Source organism: Chelon labrosus (assembly GCF_963514085.1).
Source record: "Chelon labrosus genome assembly, chromosome: 12".
NCBI lineage: Eukaryota > Metazoa > Chordata > Actinopteri > Mugiliformes > Mugilidae > Chelon > Chelon labrosus.
This window is the reverse complement of record NC_140345.1, coordinates 27987284-28008633: the sequence shown is the minus strand read 5'-3', so window position 1 is coordinate 28008633 and position 21350 is coordinate 27987284. Positions and strand designations below refer to the sequence as shown.

The following is a 21350-nucleotide window of genomic DNA, read 5'->3' as shown; positions in this document are numbered from 1 at the left end:
AGACAAGGACAGACTTTAGAAAGACACAGGAGACCAACTCTAGGAGAAGACAAGGAAGACAAGGACAGACTTTAGGAAGCTACAGGAGACCAACTCTAGGAGAAGACAAGGACAGACTTTAGAAAGACACAGGAGACCAACTCTAGGAGAAGACAAGGAAGACAAGGACAGACTTTAGGAAGCTACAGGAGACCAACTCTAGGAGAAGACAAGGAAGACAAGGACAGACTTTAGGAAGCTACAGGAGACCAACTGTAGGAGAAGACGAGGAAGACAAGGACAGACTTTAGGACAACACAGGAGACCAACTCTAGGAGAAGACAAGGAAGACAAGGACAGACTTTAGGAAGCTACAGGAGACCAACTCTAGGAGAAGACAAGGAAGACAAGGACAGACTTTAGGAAGCTACAGGAGACCAACTGTAGGAGAAGACGAGGAAGACAAGGACAGACTTTAGGACGCTACAGGAGACCAACTCTAGGAGAAGACAAGGAAGACAAGGACAGACTTTAGGAAGCTACAGGAGACCAACTGTAGGAGAGGACAAGGAAGACAAAGACAGACGTTAGGAAGACACAGGAGGCCAACTCTAGGAGAAGACAAGGAAGACAAGGACAGACTTTAGGAAGCTACAGGAGACCAACTCTAGGAGAAGACAAGGAAGACAAGGACAGACTTTAGGAAGACACAGGAGACCAACTGTAGGAGAGGACAAGGAAGACAAGGACAGACTTTAGGAAGCTACAGGAGACCAACTCTAGGAGAAGACAAGGAAGACAAGGACAGACTTTAGGAAGACACAGGAGACCAACTCTAGGAGAAGACAAGGAAGACAAGGACAGACTTTAGGAAGCTACAGGAGACCAACTCTAGGAGAAGACAAGGAAGACAAGGACAGACTTTAGGAAGCTACAGGAGACCACCTCTAGGAGAAGACAAGGAAGACAAGGACAGACTTTAGGAAGCTACAGGAGACCAACTCTAGGAGAAGACAAGGAAGACAAGGACAGACTTTAGGAAGCTACAGGAGACTCTAGGACATTTAGGACCATCAGATCGGGACACAATATTAAAAGATCGGTATTGAATCAGAGGAGCATCCATTGTGCTATGATGACGACAATGCTTCTGACGCACATCTGTCTTGTTCTCGCTCTTAATATAAGACGGGCTCCTGTGGACGGCTGTGTTTCTAATCTGTCTGGAATGAAGGTGGAGAGAGTTCAGAGAACAGTAAGATGTTGTTGGAGATGAAGCTGAAAGCCAACAGGGGGGAAAAAATGTGCAGTAAAGACAGTCAACATCTCACAGTGAAATGCTGAAGGCTAAGAATAGAATGTGTGTGTGTGTGTGTGTTGTGAAGCACGAGCAGAGTCTGGAAAGTATTCGATGAAAACACACTGCTGGGAAAGTAATTAGTCCGGCTAAGTGAACGAAAATGAGGAAGGAAGTGTGTTTGTCTTTTAATAAAACACGTGTACGCAAATCTGTAAGTGTCGAACCGTGTGTTAAAGGTAAGTGGAAGCACACAAGGTCCTGCTGCATGTGAACAAATACGCTAGCTTAACTACAAAACAGCAAGGGGACAAAATATGAATGAAAGTCAAAAATAAGAACTGAAAAATGGAAGACAGAGAGAGAGAGAAGAGGATGTTTCCTGGATCTGGATGTGGTCCTGGAGGAGGGACACCACATTCACAGTGACGAATGGTGGTCAGTCACAGCTTCATATTTTGGGGGCAGATTACCGCGGAGGAAATCATGAATAGCTTCCAGTCCTGACGGTGCTCGCAGAGTTGGAACTTCTGTCCTGTTTTGGATTTCCCTCACATGTGGCCTAATCTGATTTTGTGAGACTGCAGTAAGAGTCAAAATCTGATATTAGGATCTTTCAAATTAAGATTATTATTATTATTATTTTAATGCAGCCCTGGTTTCAACAATAAAAGATTACTGTTTTAAAACGGCCCGGCCAGAGCTCAGGCCCTGCGGGACCAGAGGAAGGCCGTGCTCAGGAGACACCTTCACAGTTCCACACATCTGGAACGTTCTGGGAAAATATTCCCAAGTCAAGATGTACCAGCTGATAGACTTTCATCCAGTCGGGACTGGGTGCTGAAATAAAATCAAAGGGTGCTTTGAGGGTTTTTATTTTTTCTCTGAAGTGTTTCACACCGGTTTTACCACTGCAGCGGTTGTAATTTTTAAAATAAACGACACGAAGGTTCTGCAGTGATTTATCGTTGCTTTAATTATATCATAAAAAAACTGCTGATTTAATGGAGTCCAGAGGCGTTTTATATGGACTCTATTCTTCATCCTGCAGGTGCAGAATAATTTAAAGGCCAACTCTATTCTTTTTACAACGACTTTAAGACAACGAGCATAAAACAGAATACAGATATAATTAATAAATGAGTCTACTTCACTGGTTTGGTCTGAATCTGTAACTAAAATATAAATCAGTCCTCTATTATATATCCATTTAAAAAACACTTTGCCTTTAGTTGCGTACGACCAAACACTATAAACTGCTGCGGCGCTGTCTCTGTCTCAAATCACAGATGTCAAAACTGTTTTTCAGACACAGTATTTATCTTCAGCGCTTCATTGACACACTGATTTAAATATGAAAAACATTTCCTGGTGATGTCAGTGTCATCTTGTTAACTTGCGACCGTGCAGCAACACTGTTTGATCTCATCTACAATACGTCATTGTTCGGCGTCCCAGTCTCCCTTTTTGTGCTAGCGTTTTCAGCAGCCGACGTTTTCTCCGTCTCAAAAGGCGAAACCACCTGCTGCGACAATCGTGGGTCCAGGTGTGGCCACCAAGTGTACAATGGAAACTTCCACCCGCAGAGAACAATGAAGGTAGCAGCAAATGTTTCTGAGTGTCAGTTTATCTGAACCTGAAGCTACAGAGGAAGTCATGAACTGAAGTTTGTGCTGCTGCGTCTTATTTTAGTTTGTTGTTTGTTGATGTCCAGCTGCATCCTGTTTATCGTTGGAAGCACCTTAAATACTAGTTAATCACATCTAGGAGAAATTGGTGGTTAGTGACTTTACTAACAGTTCTAACTTCCACTGATCTTTTAATTGATTTGTATGTGTTTTAAGTTCAGTCTTACCTGGCAGACAGCGCAACCCGAACACATCTCGGCTCCTTGCGTTCACCCCAGCCTGACTCAGCATCCTCTCCTTTAAGAGAGAGACAGAAGAGACATCATCACTCATTTGTCAATCATGTGTAATCAACAGTCAGTTAGCCTAGCTTAGCATAAACACTGAAAACAAGGGTTCGAATCCACCGGGCCGGTTGGGGGGCCTTCCTGTGTGGAGTTTGCATGTTCTCCCTGTTGCCTACGTGGGTTTGTCTCATAATCAGAAGTAGTTTTACACGTCTCAGTTTACCTGAGTAACTCTGTGGTAGTGTTGTGGTGAAAGTCAGACGTTTCCACATCAATACCGCTACCACATCCAGTAAATTAGCATATCCTCGTCGCATTTCATCATACGCGTCCAGATTGTGTTCTTTTGACATGTAAAACTGAGAACTGCTAAACTAAACTAACCAGCTACTGACCTGAGAGTGCTCCCAATCCTTTCATTTAATGCCACAGGGGGAAAAAAGCAAAAGAAGAAGAAGAAGAAGAAGAAGTGTTCTTATGAAAGGGGGGTACTGTTCTCCCTTTAGCCTAAACACAGCCCTGTCAATTTGTTTGCCCAAGAAATACAAACGCAGACTAAACAGCGCGCAGTCAACTCGTGGACGGAGCCGTGTGTCGCCTTTGGTCTTGATTATATTCAAATTACAGCCGGGCCTGCTTCTCTCATCAAACTCCCTCTCGACGGACTCATTTTCAAAGACAAAGAAACAAGCCACACAATGCTCCATGAAGCTGAAGTTTCCATGTTCCTGCTCTGTTTGTTCCTGCCCTCTCCGCGATAGTTCAGCCCCACGGAGCCGCAGAGGTTTCTATAATCAGGCTGGGAGCTTACTAGCACATATGCTTCCACTTAACTTTGCTACCAACCCCCCCCCTAGTGAAGGCCATTTACATTTATCGCCTTGAAATCACATAATATGCCTCAGAGGCTTGCAATGTGAGAGGACGGTGTGATTATACAGGTGGCAGAGAAGCTTTAAAGTAGCACGGCAATTAAGAAAAGCCTCCGAGTCGACGTCCAAGAAAACTATACGTCGCAGAGCTTCAAACGTCTCTCTCAGCATTTCTGGCCGAGTCTGAGCCGCAGTGGAACCGGTTGAAGCGCCGGCTTTATCACAAAACACACGTTATTTCTTTGAGTCAGCGAGGATGTGTGAACAATAACAATGAAGCCACCACTCAGCCGCCGGTGTTATGCTAACAAGTTTTGCAGTGTGGTGAATTCTGTGTTAGCAGCCTCTGCTCATGAAAACCTGACACTCTGAGCTTGTGACCCTTCATAAAAAACACAGGCAGCGTTTAACAAAGAGGACCTTTGCTCTCTGAGAGGGCTGTAAACTCACACTTATTCATAGCTGCTGCTGTTTGTTTTTTTTTTTTTGTTTTTTTATTGCATGCAAAAGGGGGCCTGGCTGTTTCTTTAATAAAACACAAACACATGCTGTATTCTAATCTCGAGGCTCCTTCATAACTGCTCTAATGTTCAGCGTCAGAAAGGTGGTGATTCGACCGGATGGTTATTGTGGAGGATGAAGTTTGTGGTGCTGTTAAACTGGATTGAGTTAAAGTGTTTTATGTAATTTAGCAAAATAATACCAACATGTGTGAGTATAATTCAATAGCACTACAAACCACAGCCTTCACAATGAAAACACAAGTCGAATCAAGAACTCTCTCAGCTATCTGAAACAAACGCTGAATACCAAACCCTTCATTAAGATATGATTTAGTGCAGGACTGTTATATTAGTCTGGAAACAGGCCACTGGGATTTTATTATGTGTCACAGAAAAAAAAACCTAATCAGAGCAACTTTCTTTTAAACTAACTCAACTCCAAGGTGTTGTTATTCATCTGTCCATCACCACATAAAGCCCCGAGCAAAATAAGTTAACGTAAATTAATAAACACAGGTCTGGATCTAAAATGACTATGAACTACTTACTCTAAAGTCTTTAACATGTCTACAGAAATCACTTCTTCCTGACGTATTTTCTAAGCTGTGTGTTTGCTCCAAAGTGTCTAAAACATGATTACAGTCTCAGCATTTTTCTTGACCAAATTAAAAGGCACATAGTTCTGTGTTAGCCAAAAAAAGAAACACCAGAGAAAAACAAGTTTTTTTGTTTTTTTTTTTAAATATGAGACTAAACACTAACATTTTACAAGAGTTAGGTTTGTGCCAGACCATTGTTCATATTTTCCCCATCTGGCTTTAAAACGTCTGTGCTTTCCTTCTGTCTCTCCATCAACACCCACAGAAAAACCCACAGCTGAATTCCTCACCCCCCCCCCCCCCCCCCCCCCCCCCACCCCCCCAACACTTTTAAGGACATCAAAGATATCCAGATCTTGTTGTTGTTCATTTCACAAGTCGGACGTTTTAGACGTGTCCTCTGAAGGTCGTCCAGACTGACTAACTTGTGTCTCAGAGTCTTGTGAGAGGAGTGAATTCACTAGATAACACTGCAACACACAGAGCAGTGGCAGCGCTCAACTGAAGGCCACTGACATGACGTTTTTTCTTCGACTAGACAGCTTCTGTGTGAAACGGAGGCAGCTCTCCTTCACGTTTGACAGAGATAAAAGAGGAACAGAGATAAGGACTCCGGAGATAATATAAGGACACTGCGGCCAAAGCAAGACTGCCCTCGAGTCTCTGAGTCACGCATTGCTCCGAAACCACATTTCCAATGTTGTGTTTTTTTCGCTGACAATTCACTTTTGAGTTCACTGTGTGGCTTCTGAGTCGCCCCGCTATTTCACTTTCATTGCCTCCTTCTCCCTCGTGCCGACTCTCTGGCCCACTTTTGCCCTCCCTCCCTTCTCCCTTCTCCCTCCCTCCCTCCCTTCTCAGGGACAGTGGCCAAGGCTTATTGCAGTTTCCATTGCTCATGGCTTCCCCTCGCTGCCGCAGCCAGACTTCTGCAGTAAGCGTGCTTGTTCCCCGAGACTGGAACAAACTTCTCTTTCCCCCCAAACAGAAGGACAAACTCACAAGGGAACAACTGGAATTTTTGGTGAGACAAAAAAAAAAAAATAAAACCTCTGGTCCCATTTTGATTACTTAAATTAAAACCCTCACATCCGGCCTTAAAAATCATTCTGAGTGTGGAAATGTTAACTTAAGTAAGTCTGTGTTTAAAGCTACTTCTACTGATGAATGCTCAGCTTGGGGCTTTTAGCCACTGCTCTGTGAAAAGGCCCACAGCCTGTACTGCGCTTCTCATCAAAGAGCATCGTGTAGTTGCTGGTTAAAAAAACATAAGGAAATAAAGTAGCTTAAAGTGTTCTGTCTGCGCTGCTTTAGAAACAGACCTGTCATAATGTATTTTATTTGTTATTACAGCACCAGATGTCAGAGATGGAGAAAAAAACAAGACGCCAGAAAAGGCTCCATTTTGACCTCGATATGAGGAAACACTAATGATTGCGACTGATTTCAAAACAGAGGCTCAAATAATAAATCATGGCTCATGAATTGGGAATTCTTGTGGTTAATATTTAATATGAAATTTAACGCAGCAGCTTTTAAACCATTTATCTGCAGCAATTAGCACAATCCTGCACATTTTCATGATGAAAACCGTGTTCCAGCAGCGTCTGGTTCTGTAAAACACAAACACAAGTCTAGATGCGACATTTAATTACAGGCTGTTGTGATGTGCAATTAACGGTCTCTCTCTAGTCTAGATCATCACTATCTGCCGTACTTTAACCCATCGTCTTAGTGACACACCGTGCTAACACAAATACCATATCTGTGCAGCTGAAGATGCGCTGTGAGGTCAGTTTGCTGATAATATGAGTCAGCGACTGTTTACGGTAGGCAACACTAAGCTAGCACCTTACTGACTGTATTGTATTGAGCTAAATACTGACATCTCCATGGTTGCTGTGTTTACGTGGATACTAGTAGTCCACTAATAATCAGAATAAATCAGTAAATCAGTTTTCAATAAAATAATAATCTGATCTCCTAATAAAGATGTTAACACTTGATGTGCTGGTTTCTCTCTGGTTGGAATAAATCCATTCTCTCTGAGCATGTCTGCTCCACATCTGGGTTCTCTTCTTCTACTGAATCAATTCAGTTTCGTATAAAAAGATGCCAGTCCACCTTACCCATCTGCTTCTATCAGCCTGTACTCAGAAATCCCACAGTAATGGATGTGGACAGCCGGTTTCCATCAGTCACTACACTGCCTGTCGGAGCTGCCCTGCCCTGTCAGCGTCCAGGATAAAGAGGAGGACAGCTGTCGTTTCCAGACGGATCAAAACATCCCAATCCGCTGACGCCCACAGCAGCCAGCTTCACTAACCGCATGTCTCTACACTCCCGTACGTTAGAGGAGTGCTGATTATCGGACATTCTCTGTGGTTTATGATCGTGGCTAAGGTCGCGTCCCATGAGTCCAATTATCAGAGTCACTCCATCCACTCCAAACACCCAAACGACCCGGCCTCTAAAGCCCCGGCCTTCCTCTTAATTATCACCCAACATCAGATCGATGCACCCTCTAGCTGGATCATAAATCCGCTCTGGTGATAAGAAGAGCCCGTTGTTACGCTCCGTTTAAGCTTCGGGCGGCTCCGGGGGCCTTCGGCGACTGTGGGTCCTGTGGGAGCGGGCGTGGGGGTCTGTGCTGCTGCGTTGGCCCACTCCTATCGGGCTCAGATCTTCAGCCTTCGCTCTTGAATGTGGCGCTCAGATGATTCCCCTCCTCTGGCATTTCTGACTTCTGTGGAGCTTTGTGTTGTGTGTGCCTTTCATGCTTCAAAGCGGGCTGGGAGACGCAGATAGAGGGAACTCCAGGGGATAGTCGCGGCCAAAAGAATGGAAAATATGCCAGCTTTCCTGTCTAGATGCAGGCCTCGGCATCCTTTTAACTACATCTCCCTGGGCTTTGGTCGTATAAGCATTTTAAAAATGTCACGTTTAGCTTTGGGGAAACTGGGATTCGTGCAATCCAAAATGTGTTGGGCTTTACACTACGACTGAAGAAGAGAAGCTTCAAAAGAAAAGCCATCTTGTCCAAAACGAGCCCAGATTGGATATCCAGATCTTAACACATGCTCGTGGAAGCACAAGAGTGTGTGGGTGGCCCCCCTGCATATGATCTACTCTCCATTACCATATCTCAGGCTCAACCACATTCTTCCACTCAAACACATGGGATTCTGGTCGTGACGTTTTTTTTTTTCCTGGCGCGTCTCGTTTCCAAGGTAATCCGATTCACGAGTCCCGAACCCACCCAGCCGCCGTCTCCATAGCGACGGCCAGATGTGGAGCAGCGCACGAGTCCACATGCAAGGCCCCATGGCCTGAGGGCTGAGCAGAGAGAGGCATCTGTTACCGTTTTCCCCCTGCGGCTGCTGAAAATAACCGGGGAGAGACAAAAAAGCCAGGAGGCACAAAGTCTGTCCTGTAGGGAGCAGACAACTCTGAACACACTGACTCACTTGTCAGTTTATTAGGTACACAAGTGAAAATGAATGCTTTCTAATCTTAGGTTCATAAAGGCTCTGGTATTCAGCATCAGTCTTAAATAACAGAGAGTTGTTGACTCGACTGTGTTTTTCATTGTAGAGGATGTGGTTTGTAGAACTATTGAACTCTATTGTGTGGAACCAACACATGTTTTTATTATTATTTTGAGAAACCAGAGTTTAATCAGTGGGCTAGGCTAAATAACAGAAACACTTCTGTTTTTAATTCAACCACACCTGTGAAGGTTCTCAATCATCCAGGTCATGGTCTATCCAAAAAAAACAAAAAACAAAGCCGAAACAGAAGAGAAGGACTGAACTTGTTGGGTTTCTTGAAGACGTTTTATCCAAGCGTGGATTTGTTTGTTTTTTTTAGGAACATCTGTGGGTGGTGCCCACCTGAAACGCTGTAGTTACTTTTCCCCAGTTAATAGTACTCCATCCAGACTCCAGATTCAAGGTGTGAATAGAGGGAAAACCTCTTGTGATGGCTTCCTTTACTCCTCTTTCAAATCATCTGTCTTCTCAGGCTTTAATGTGGACGTTTTTGTCCACAAAGGAGTGTCCTTTGTCCTTCAGATGTAGGTGTGGACCTACACTTGAATAAAACAGGATCAAAACAACTTCCTCATTTTAGAAGTGTGTTTCTGGTCTTTACAGAACCAAGTCATGTGAGTTTCACGTGGGCAACGTCCACTGATGTTCCCAATACAAACCTAAACTCCCCACCAGTCTTTTAGAACTGAAAATGATCATCCAGTTGAATCATCACCTTTCTGAAGCTGTTTCAACATAAACTGAGCATTAGAATAAGTCATGAAGGAGGATTTAGAGCATGACTGTTATATTAGAATGCATTTTGCTCGTGTACCTAATGAACTGGCAGGCGAGTGAATACTGCCTGTGTATAAACACTGTTTAGTGTCGTCTATCAAACTAAAGGCCTCCATCTTCTTCTATGTTTCACCGAGCAAATAAAAAAGCAGAAGCAGTAGCAGGTGGCTCTCACCTCAAACACCTCAAAGCGATCTATTGTAGCACCATGTGGCTTTTTAAAAAGCTCCAGCAAATAAATCATTTGTCCTTGTGTGCAGCAATTTCGCCCCAGACGGAGCAAATCTCTGCCCTGTGAAGTGATTAAGATTCCCCTGTCCTTTAATTAGGCGTGCAGCCAGGGAGAGTGACATTACTGCCCTCACTGTAATTATTCATCTCCCTTATTATCCAGCAGCCCTGCACACTAGTTTGTAAAGCTGACACTCGTCCACTAAATAGGCTCTCAGAGGAATACACGAGGAGGAGACTGCAGGTTTCTAACCCAGCCAGGATGCAAACTAACCTGGCTGCACATTTATAACCTACACCCTGGTGAGTGGTGGCCGGTGGTGGTGGCTTCCTGGCTTCTAAATCTAAATTAGAGCAAAATAAATCTGCTTTATTTGCCGTGTATATATGCACACACAAAATAAATCCAAGTGAGCAACACCTGAGCAAGCGAGGCGACCTGGGAGCAGTTTGGTGGGCGTTCAGGTGCTTTGTCAAGGCCCCTACTGGGTTAAAGCTGCATTAATTGTCTCATTAATTAATTATTATACCGCTATTATTGTAGTGGCACACCCGGGAACAGAACAGCTGCATTTAAAAGGACAAAAAAAGTAAATAAAATATGTAAAAATAAATAAATAAATAAAAAAAAAAAGAGAAAAATCGTAAACATTAGCAGCTTCGTCGTTTCAGCATAAATAAAACAGGACAAGGCTAGTTAGCATCAGTTAGCTTGACTTATGACCTTACCTTGATGTCTGGGAGCATTTGTCGCACTTTGAACGTGGTTTTAGATCCTGTCAACATTTTTCTTTAGGACGTTTCAACTTGTTTTAAGCAGCAAAAAAAATTAAAAATAATAATAAAAAAAAATAATAAAAACAAATCGCTTATTTCTTTTGTATTTTAAATCTCTTTGACTGTAAGCTAACGGTCGCGAGGGGTTAGCGTCCTCCACGTTCCATTTCTGTTAGCCGAGGAAAAAAATAGAAAAACAACCGTTAAGAGCAGAGGTCCAGTAACGGTTAGTTTCTAGCCTGTATCACCGGCTGCTGCTGCTGCCGCCGCCGCTACAACTACCGAGGTGTTCAGTGAGGACAAGCCGACCGTTGTCGCTCTTTTCATCGCTGTTCGCTCTGACAGCATCTGGGTGTCTCGACGGAAGCTGCCGAAAGTCACAACCGAGCGGCGGACTGTCGGGGCGGCTGCTAACGGAAAGATGTGCTCGCCGTTACCGCCGCTGCTGCTGCTTCTTTTCCATCTGTTTGGTCTTTCGCCATAGTGAGTGAAACACACTGGTAGGAAAAAAAAAAAAAAGAAAAAATAGAAAAAAAAATAGAGTGGTGTGGCGCTTCTTAAAGCGACAGTACATCTGGATACTTCACACGGACAATGAGAGTCTAGGAGTTTTATGGTGCTTGCTTTAAGACGGAAAGAAGCCAGTTTTCCAAGCTTTTACTCGACCCTTGAACTCATCACCGCTTTGAGTAGTGTAAATGGAAATAGTCCACGGAACGCAACGGTGCTGCATTTAAGAACATGAATTTTAGGCGGAAAAATGGACGCCTAGCATATTTATTTTATTATTACTTTTAATATTATTGGATTGTTAGTGATGCGTCCACCTGGAAGTAGCACTCTATATACTTTATTGTTAGAGGTCATAAGAAAGAAGAAAGAAAGAAAATGGAGATGGAAATGAATAGAGAGAGATCTTTTGGGCAAATCCAGTATGCATTATCATCATTACACAGACAAAGGGTAAAAATAAAAAGTGCAGAGAGACAGAAACGTATAAAAGTATATATATACAATATTTTTTCTTATTCTTATTCTTATTTGCATAACCTGCTTTATCTGGTGCTGCTGTTTTAAATCTAAATTTGAATCTGAGACATAGACTGCTTCAGCTAGATGCTGCATAAACATAAAAACTGTGATTACGTGAATAAATATGCAAACTATTAGGTTACAGAGAAGAATAGACTTGCATGCAATATAAATAGTGAACTGCTTTGCATTTATCTTTTGTTTTGACATATATTTTCATATATTGGGTTATTTATTATACAGTTCTGCTTGCTTTAATGTGGTTTACATACACTGTAGAGTACATTTGAGTTTGCTCTCAGATGGATCTGCTTGGCCTCGAATGGCTTCCAGATATATAATAAAATGAACAAATTGGCTTTGCGTTACAAACCAATCAACTCTTGACCTTTCAAACGTTTTTATACTCTTCCTGGAAAGAAACAAAAGCGACATTGAACGATCAGTACCTTCTTCTGATCCCCTCTGTGCAACGGCGCGCTCCTCTCCTCTCTCATTCAAACTTGAGGAGAGAATCCAGCGGTGACTCTCTTTCAGACGAATACAGGACGCCAACTGTACAAGACAAATTCCTTCCTTCCAGCAGGAAAGTTTGAATAATCCTGAGCGACTCTCTGTCCGGCTGAGCAGGTGGCGGCGAGACGGTGTCCTTGTGAACTATAATAGAGAGAGGTCTGGATTTTTTACCACATGGGAAACTGTTCAATATTACATAAGGGTCTCCGATTTCTCTAATACATAAAACAGTCCCAGACACAGGACCTTGCATCATCTGAGCTCGAGTTATTCTACAATGTATAATGCAACAAGGTTAGAGGAATACAGAATGGTATTCATTAGTATTAAAAGCATATTTTTTTCTTTTAATCTTTATTTAATTTTTCTTCAATTATAATATTTCCAAGTTATTTATGTCCCTGCTTTAATAAGTATAATAACACTGCTCGAGGACACTGGTGCACAGCTGCAGGACAGATGTTTACAGGTGGCTGTCCAGTTAAAGGACAAGCATGAATGAGTTCATATTAAAGACAAGGGTGCAAAACAACTTTAAATATTTGCAAATTCAAGTAGGATTGCAACTAAAAATGACTTTAATCAGCCTAAAATGTGTCATATCCTTCACCTAGCATATGAAATGTCCATGGTCACCTCCTTAAATCACTTGTTTTGTTCAACCAAAGGTCAAAAAATGAATTAAAGTGCAAGTTAAATGCCTGGGAATTGTCTCAATCAATGAATCAATCGATTATTAAAAGCTGTTTCTATCATCCAGGCTCGTGCCGGGACATTAAGTATAGATGTTTGTTTCTATGTTGGAAAATAAAAGTATTCAAGTAGAAGCTCGGTTATATTTTTATGGATTAGTTCATGATCACGTGGCGCCATCTTCTCTGACCAAGACGTCCGCAGACGACAAGAGTCTGCTCATGAAAACCACAGAAAATAGAGGAGGAGGCAAAGCATTCTTGAAATACAATTAGAATTTATTCAAATGGTGCAAAAAGAAAAAAAATATAATAATAATAATAATAATAATAATAATAATAACCTAACATAAAATCTGATGTTCTTTCTATCCAGATTGCACTGTCACACAGCCTTGGGGCTCTCCTCTCTCTCGCTCTCTCTCGAAAACAAAAACTCCAAACATTAAAAACGATAAAAAATAAAAACAGAACAGAAGGACGACTGAAACTGGAGTTAAAATAATGCACAAATTTGGTAAAATGGTTTCGCCATTTACATGCAACAGTTCCAGTCCCATGCAACTCGAAAGTCTTCCATGTTAATGTCACTGATGTCTGACGAATATTCTGCTCTCACAGAAGTAGACAGTGTCGTACATTAATATAAAAAATATATTATATACCGGGTCGGTTGCGTGGTTAATTCTGAGCCGTTTCTCTTCAACATTTCTGTCACGTTTTAGCGCAGCACGGATCGGTGGCTGTAGAAAATAAAGAGTACGAACAAAATGTACAAATCCCAAAGAAATAAAATAAAAAGCCAGACCATTAGCCATGTGAGAAAGAACATCCTAAATCATCTCAACTAAACATTCCACAAGGAAACCTATTTAAAAAAAAAAAAAAGAAAAATCTCACTATAAATATATATTCTCAAATTGTTAGGTCAGCATTGAGGAAATTAGTTTTGCAACGAGAGTCACAAAAAAAGGCCCGTCTGGGGAATCACCTTCAGTCGCCTCCGAGCTTTAGCATCCAGACCTGTTTTAGTATCCAACTATTTACATTCTTACCCTTTTAAAAACACTTTGAAAAAACTTTGGGCTTAGAAAAATAACCTGGAACACATTTATACAAGCTCTCATGGTTTTTTTTTTTTCTTGTTTTTTTTAAATACAAAAAAGTATTCGTGGCCTGTAAAGTCTTGATGTTCGCTTCAATGCACAAGAAATAAAATAAAAATATGGTCTGGAAGCTGATTTATTACTTTGGAGGGCGGCAAAAAAAAAAACAAACAACAGGCTTCACCTTCTACTCATTTCATTTGTTGGGTTGCATCTGAATTAAAAGTCCATGAGAGAGCGTGGACACATGTCAAGACATAAACACAGCAAAAATGTTTTGGGAAGTAACAGGACCTTTTTCTTTTTTAGTGTTTTATCATCAGCTAGTGTCGCTTTAAATGCACAGCAAAAATAAAATTAAATTAAATAAATCCCTCCTTCCATGACCAGCTTTAGCCACAATAAAAATATATTGTAGTGTTAAATTAAATTAGCACTGCTGACAGTTAATCCCAGTGTTTTTTTTTTTTGTTTGTTTTTTTTGGTTATTTTTGTTTGGGTGGAGGACAGGAGCGCATGAGCCAAACGGTTAAAAACAAAAACGAGAGCGCCCTCAAACGGGCAAGGCAGTGAATTGCATACTAAATTGTGCTTTTCTTCTGATGCCAAAGAAAAGATTGAATCAACAAGACATTCATGGCTTATTAAAGGGGGGAAATAACGACAGATTTAAGTTAATTTAGCACGACCGAAAAACAGCCTTCAATTTGAAATAACATTAAAACTGAAGAGGTCTGGAGCAGCAGTGTGAGGAGGCCGCCGGCAACAAAGCAAGCAGCAGATACTTGGTGTCAACGCTGGAACAAAAGGCAGCTAGGACGCTGAGTTAGGAGCCGACGGCGGCACCAGAACGCCGCCCCCCCCCGTCCCCGTCGAGCGCCCGTAAACAGAGGTGGCAGTGTCTTCTGCAGAGACGACAGACGGGACGCGGGTCGGGGGTCTTTTTGAGAACAGTAAAACGCTTCGCATCTACGGACGTCAGGAAAGTGCTTGAATATTTGTGCAAAGAGCGACTGGATTCGGCGGAACGAATGCCCGGGAACCGCCTTCAGTAGAACTTGTGAATTTGCAGCGAATGACCAAACTAATAAAGTTATTATTATCAGTTAAGGACGCAACAGATGAATATTTGGGGACGACGGTGAGATTGTAGGAAACATGTTTTAAACCACTTCTAGCAGAATCTGGACTCAACGCCACTTGTTTGCTCTCCAAGGCAACTGAAACTGTAGCTGAACTCGGTACGGCTGATGTCTCCAACAGTCTGAATGACACGTTCTGACTTTTATTGCAGGTTGGGGGGGGCGACTAACCAAAAGCCTCGAATGCCAACCATTATTACAGAGACAGGAAGACCCAACGAAGACAGAAACAGTCCAACAAACACATGAAATACTCTGGGAACACCATCTTGTGTAACTAGGTTGTATTTGTTCTAAAAAGAAAGAAAGAAAGAAAGAAACGCCTGGGTCAGTACTGCGACCTGGTCAGTAGCTCTTAATCCTTAAAAAAGGCTGACATCTTCATAATCCAATTTTACAGATATATGGATCGAACCAAAAAATAAAAAAACAAACAAACTAAGCGACGATATTTGTTTCCTTGCAGAGCAGCTGTGTTGTTAAAACGACATTTATTATGCATTCTTGGAACATTAGCACCACAGCAGCCCACAGGACGCTTCACCTCCAGCGCTGCACGGTACTTTTTGATGTTTTGTTTTTTTTTTTTTTTTGCAAAAGGTGACGGACGAAAATAAAAATAAAAATAAAAGCAGTTCAACCAGGATTAACTCTGCCGTTTTTATCTAGTAACAATAATATCTGAATAACACTGAAATTATCCTTAATGAACCAACCCAAACATGAACACACACACACACACACACACACACACACACACACAGGGAATCTCGTGCCTTTTCTGCTTGTGCTTGCATCGCTGGGTGTGTAGCAGTAGTGCGACTCTGGTTTAGTGTATCTGTTTGTGCATTGATGGGCGTTCTTGTTGCGTTACGGTGCCTGCCTTATACATTCTCTCCACTAGGAGGAGACAGTAGCGAGGCGTTTAAACTCTTAAAGAAAAAGGAGGAGAGCCTGCAGTTCACACAAACAAACAAACACACACACACGCTCATACACTCATACACAACGCCTCCGTAAGAGCCACAGCAAAATGTAACAGAAGTGCAGTTAGTTTTATTCTGCGGTCTAACGTGTGACCCCAGCAGTCAGAAACCACCCTGATTCATCTGACGTCACTTTCAACAGGAAATGACACCGCTTAAAAAAAAGAAAGAAATAGGGAGATGGTTGCCTTCCCTTGTCCGTTCAAAAAAAAAAATAAAAGCTCATCTTGCTCCAGACGTTTTGTTTTTGTCACTATAAAAAGGCCACTCATCAAATTCTCGCCGTTTCAAGGTTTCCAGTCAGAACCTGTGGATGGCCGGTTCTGTCTCCCTCTTCTTCAGCTCCTCCCGGTAGCAGTAGGAGCAGTAGTTGCCCGTCTCGGGGTGTCCGTAGTAGGTGCAGCTGGGTGTCCGGCAGCGGCTGGACTGCAGGTTGGCCAGACCTCCAGCGCTGCCCAGCGAGTAGTGTCTGACCGGGGGCTGCCCGCTCCGACAGTCCAGGCTGGAGCTCGGGTCCCGGAAGCCGTTGGTGTAGTTCCCACCGGCGGGTTCGGCCCCGGGGTAGTCCGGCGGGTCGAACTCCAGAGGGTACGAGGGCGCGAGACGGGATGGACTCAGTGAGGAAGGGCCTTGGGAGTTGTTGTACTGGGGGTGGGAGGGACCTTGTGTTGTGGGGCAGTGCCGGGGAAGGGTTGCGTACGAGGGCAGGCCGGGGTAGGACGTCGCCGGGGAGCCACCAGCTAGCTGGCGTCGAGTATCCAAGTATCCGTGCATGTGAAGATGCTGGGTCAGGGGTGCTGCAGCAGGAGGCTGGTCTATGAAGGAGGGGCGGGGGATGGGGACAACACCAGAGTACAAGGAGGGACTCAAAGGAGGCGGCTTGAGCTGGTTGAAGGAAGGAGACGAGTTCTCTGGCAGCTCCTCCTTGGCTTCATAAGGCCGGTAACTCATAAGCTCTGTACCACTAACCACCTCCTTCTTGGGCGGCTGGATGTTATTAACGACACCTTTCCTGTCTGTGTCGCGACGCTGCTGTTCTTGCTCCGCCCGGAATCGCTCCTCCGCGTCCGCCAGGTAGCGCTGGATCATCTCCTCCTGGAAGGGCTGCCGGTTGCTGGTCGTGAGGAGGCTGGCGAAGATGAACTTCCTCTCCCCTTGCATGGCGGCTCGCAGGATGCCCAGGCTGACCTTGACGTCAGCGCTGTACTTGTAGGTCTCGCTCTCCGTGCTGCTCCCTCCGCTGCTGCTCATGCTGCTCCCCGTTCCGTTGAGTCGCTCGCTACCCGACGAGGGCGAGCCTTTCCCAGAGTCCTCCGAGGCGTGGGCTGAAGGCGAGCTGTCCTTGCTGCCCTTCCTGCCTCTGAACGAACCCTTCTTCTTCTCTCCACCCTCCTGCTTGGCGCCTCCAGCTCCAGCGTTCTTCCCCGTCATCAGTCCGCCCACGTTCTTCTTCAGCTTGCTGCCCAGGCTCTTGCCAAAGCTGCCGAGCTTGTTGGCCACAGAGTCCGCCCTCTTCTTGTCTTTATCTTTGTCCTTCTCCTTCTTGGTTTTGTCCTTCCCCGGCGTTCCCGTCCCGCTGCTGGACGAACTAGACGAAGAAGAGGAGCTGTTCTTGGCCAACGTCCCGTTCCCATTCACCGTCGACGCCGTGGTCGTGTCTCCGTTTCCGTTGGAGCTGCTGCTGACCGACTCCTTGTCCGATTCTCCAGAGTCGGGAGGCGTTCGGGCATCCTCTCCTGCCGATGCGGTGGGAGACTCCGGCTGGGCCAGAGGGGCTTGCTGCAAGGAAAGAAACAGAAAAACAAAAACAGTGAAAAAATACTGTAGATCTGTGTGAGAAAACTGCACATCAAGTCACAACCAATACTAGAAAACTAACAAATTAAGAGTTAAACCTTCGGGCCCTGAAAGCCTAAAAAAGAGGAACGATAAATTAAGTTGATGCCACTCAGGTGTGAGGGGGGAAATTCAGGATAAGGAGAATCTGAAACGATGATTCATAGCCGTTTCTTTGCCCACCAGGCACAAAAACCCAGATGACTCACTTCCCTGATGTCTTTTCATATCTGCAAACACGTTGAAGAGGCAGCAAAATAAAGAACGCTTTATCTGGAAATAAATGGCACAGCCTAAATAAAGAGACTGTTCTCTGAAATAAGATAAACAATGACCGCCGCACATGTTTTCTGTGGGTTTGTTGCATCCTGTGCCATTATTGAAACGGAACAATTCCCCGTTAGTTTCTATTTGAATCCAGGGATTTGTGTGTTGCCGGCCGGCTGCTGTTCTTCCCAGCTCCATGGCGTTAACATGTGGCACACAAGAGGACCTTTGTCACCGTGTTTGCATGGCGTGACTCTACGACCTGAATGGCCCAGTGTAGTTTGTTTTTCACATGCGGTTTATACAGTGTTTAGGGAACGACCGGACAGATGGAAAAGGAAAGAAATGCTTGAGAAATCAACAATACAATTAGGAGCTTAACTAGATTTGTTGTTATTACATCTAAAATAAAGAGTAAACAGTCTAATTCACAATATCCATGTTGGTGGACATGTGAGAATAGACAGAGAAGCAAGTCATACACACATTTAACTAAGACCTGTGGTCATGGAAAAGATGTTAGATGTTTTCTCTGCTTGATGCACGCCAATGATTTGACCCTTCTCAAACAGACTAAGGAGAATTGGGTTAAGAACTGTCCAAGGCATTATTATAAACTGGAAGGATAGTGAAGCATCAGGGTAAGAAGAGAGGCAGATGAAGTGATGCACCCATCATGCCTAGTGTCTACTGTACAAGCCTGTGGGGGCAGTGCTATGATCTGGGGTTGCTGCAGTTGCTCAGGTCTAGGTTCAGCAACATTATGTGTCCAAAGAATGAGGTCAGCTGACTACCTGAATATACTGAATGACCAGGTTATTCCATCAATGGATCATATTCCAAGATGACAATGTCAGGATTCATGGGGCTCAGATTGTGAAAGAGTGGTTCAGGGAGCATGAGACATCATTTTCACACATGGATTGGCCACCACAGAGTCCAGACCTTAACCCCATTGAGAATCTTTGGGATGTGCTGGAGAAGGCTTTGTGCAGTGGTCAGACTCTCCATCATCAATACAAGATCTTGGTGGAAAATGAATGAAACACTGGATGGAAATAAATCTGGTGACACTGGAGAAGATTATGGAAACAATGATGCAGAGAATGTGCTGGAATCAAAGCTAAAGGAGGTCCAACCAGATAGTTAGAGTGTGGGACTTTCTTTTTGGCCAGGCAGTGTATATAAAAAACGGTTTCTCTACTAGTAACTGAAGGCCCAGCCCTTGTCGTGCATGCCGTTACAAAGGAAGAGGAGCACACATCATCCAGAACAAACTTGGTTGTTTACCTCGCAGGGCAGAGGCAGCCAGGTGACCGTCATGTAGCTGTGCAACATCTGGAGCTTGGCCTCCAAAGACAGAGCCACGCTGGGAGGAAAAAAGAGAGAGAGAGAGAGTAAAACAAGTAAAAAACACAGCGATAGGGGACTTTCTACCAGGGCTTTCCGGTGCTAATGGAAAATATTTAACCACATTTATTGTTTTAAAATGTTTTTGATACTCCACAGTACCGGACAATGTGATACCATGATAGTAGGTGTGTCCCCCCCCAAAAAAATAGATGTAAAACAATGAGCAGAGGAAGCCAGAAACAGAAACGTGCTGGTGGAGCCAGATTAGAGACTTTGAGAGCGAGCGTTAAGCTGAGCTCAGACATTTTCTGATTTTAAAATTTGGGTTACCTCACAAACTTAAGTTTTACTTTAACACAAATATTCTTCGCTCTAATTTCAAACTTGCACACACTACATTAATAATAATAATAGCGCAACATACACACACACACTGCAGGATGTTAGATTGTCTTGCCAGATCAGGAAGTATTGAATGCACCACCTCATGGGATCTCACAGGGATGTAAACAAAACACAGACTGTGGTGTAATAACTTGATGTAATTCACACTCCCGTCCTGTAGGTGGGAGTAATGCGCCTGCAGGCTGATTTGCCAAACCAGAAGTGGAAGCAGAAAGAGAATTCTAACACTGAAATACTTTGCAGTGAGAAACAAACAAAGCAGGAGGCTTAACGAGTGCGGATGAGAAAATATTTGGGCAGACTCAATACAGACAGAACAGGAAGTATGCTAGCTAACATTAGCCTCAAGGGCTAGAGTGTTTACTGTCAGGTGCTCAGACTCCTTATGGGATCATTTCTCTTACTTGTGAAAGTATTAAATAAATCATCCAGAACATGTTTGCTTAACATTGTTTGGGACAACCTCTGTGAATCAAGAGGTTTAAGAGTGGATCTGTAAACATCTCACACTAACAGATAATTTTGGCCGAACTTCGGTACTCCACACAAAATAAAGACTAAATTTCTCCACTGACAGTTGAGAATTTAGAGGTAAATTGGCCCAAACTCCTGTAGTCTGAGATGAAACTTTGTGCAAAGGCATATAAACGGAATTTGAATCTGTCACAGACAGGGCTGTAAGGAGATTAAAATACTGAATCGTGATTAATCGCACGAATTCCAAGGTTTAATTTGCAAGAATTTTATTCTTGCAGAGAGAAGCATGTGCCAGGACTTTAAAGCTGAGTTTACCTTTATCCATTTCTGCTCGTCTGTTGCTGCTTGATTTCCTCTTCTGCTTCTTTTAGGATTTTTTGTCAGTTTTGACGCTACAGGGCTTATTACTGCCGTCTACTCAGGTAATATGATTTAGTGCGACATTTAGCACTTCCGGTTCTGCTTGCTTTCCACACTGTTACTGCTGCACCAAGCGCTTCCTGATTTCCCAAACCGCCAGGCGTGCCGAGGTTATATTAGTGTTAAAAGGAATTTGCGTTAACACGTTATTAACACGTTAACTTTGACGACCCTAATTGTACGTAAATGTTGTTTTGTCCTTTACTTAAATGTAAACTGGAAATAAAATTGAATAAAGATCGGTGCCGTTAAACTGACTGAACGTCAGAGTAAATGCACTAAAAGCACCTTGCCGTCGTGCATTCTTGCCTTTTAACTCAATGCCCTTTTCAAAACAATGTTAACAGCCACTCACATTACATCCTCTCTGCCCACCGCCTCATCTGAACAAGACACCCAGTGCCATCGGCTGACGTAAATAAGGTGGAAGGTTATTTTTACCGAGCTGCTATTCTGGTGCTCGTTCCTTCTGCTTCATTCATAGAAGGTATTTGGAGTTAATCTCATTGTCACTTTGCGGTGCGTGTCACTAATCTGGAATCAGGGGTCAATCCCTACACACTGACACCTGGTGTTAAAAGGACAGCTGTCTATATGTGAACATGTGACACTGCTGT

At 43.5% G+C, this 21350-nt stretch overlaps 2 protein-coding genes across 3 annotated transcripts in view; both read right to left on the bottom strand.

The window, feature by feature from the left end:
• mtmr11 (myotubularin related protein 11) overlaps positions 1-10953 on the bottom strand; it is a 31449-nt gene extending 20496 nt beyond the window's left edge. Inside the window, exons 1-2 of the mRNA XM_084557681.1 lie at positions 10454-10953; positions 3132-3201 (exon numbers count right to left, since the gene is read on the bottom strand). Coding sequence (XP_084413807.1) covers positions 3132-3201; positions 10454-10510 — 127 coding nt within the window. The 5' untranslated portion in view covers positions 10511-10953. The remainder of the gene's footprint in view (positions 1-3131; positions 3202-10453) is intronic.
• A 1687-nt stretch (positions 10954-12640) lies between these two features.
• The window catches only part of otud7b (OTU deubiquitinase 7B), a 37735-nt gene continuing 29025 nt past the window's right edge, over positions 12641-21350 (bottom strand). For both annotated transcript variants that reach the window (XM_084557678.1, XM_084557679.1), the window contains exons 11-12: positions 19369-19447; positions 12641-17754 (exon numbers count right to left, since the gene is read on the bottom strand). In XM_084557678.1, coding sequence (XP_084413804.1) covers positions 16276-17754; positions 19369-19447 — 1558 coding nt within the window. In that variant the 3' untranslated portion in view covers positions 12641-16275. The remainder of the gene's footprint in view (positions 17755-19368; positions 19448-21350) is intronic.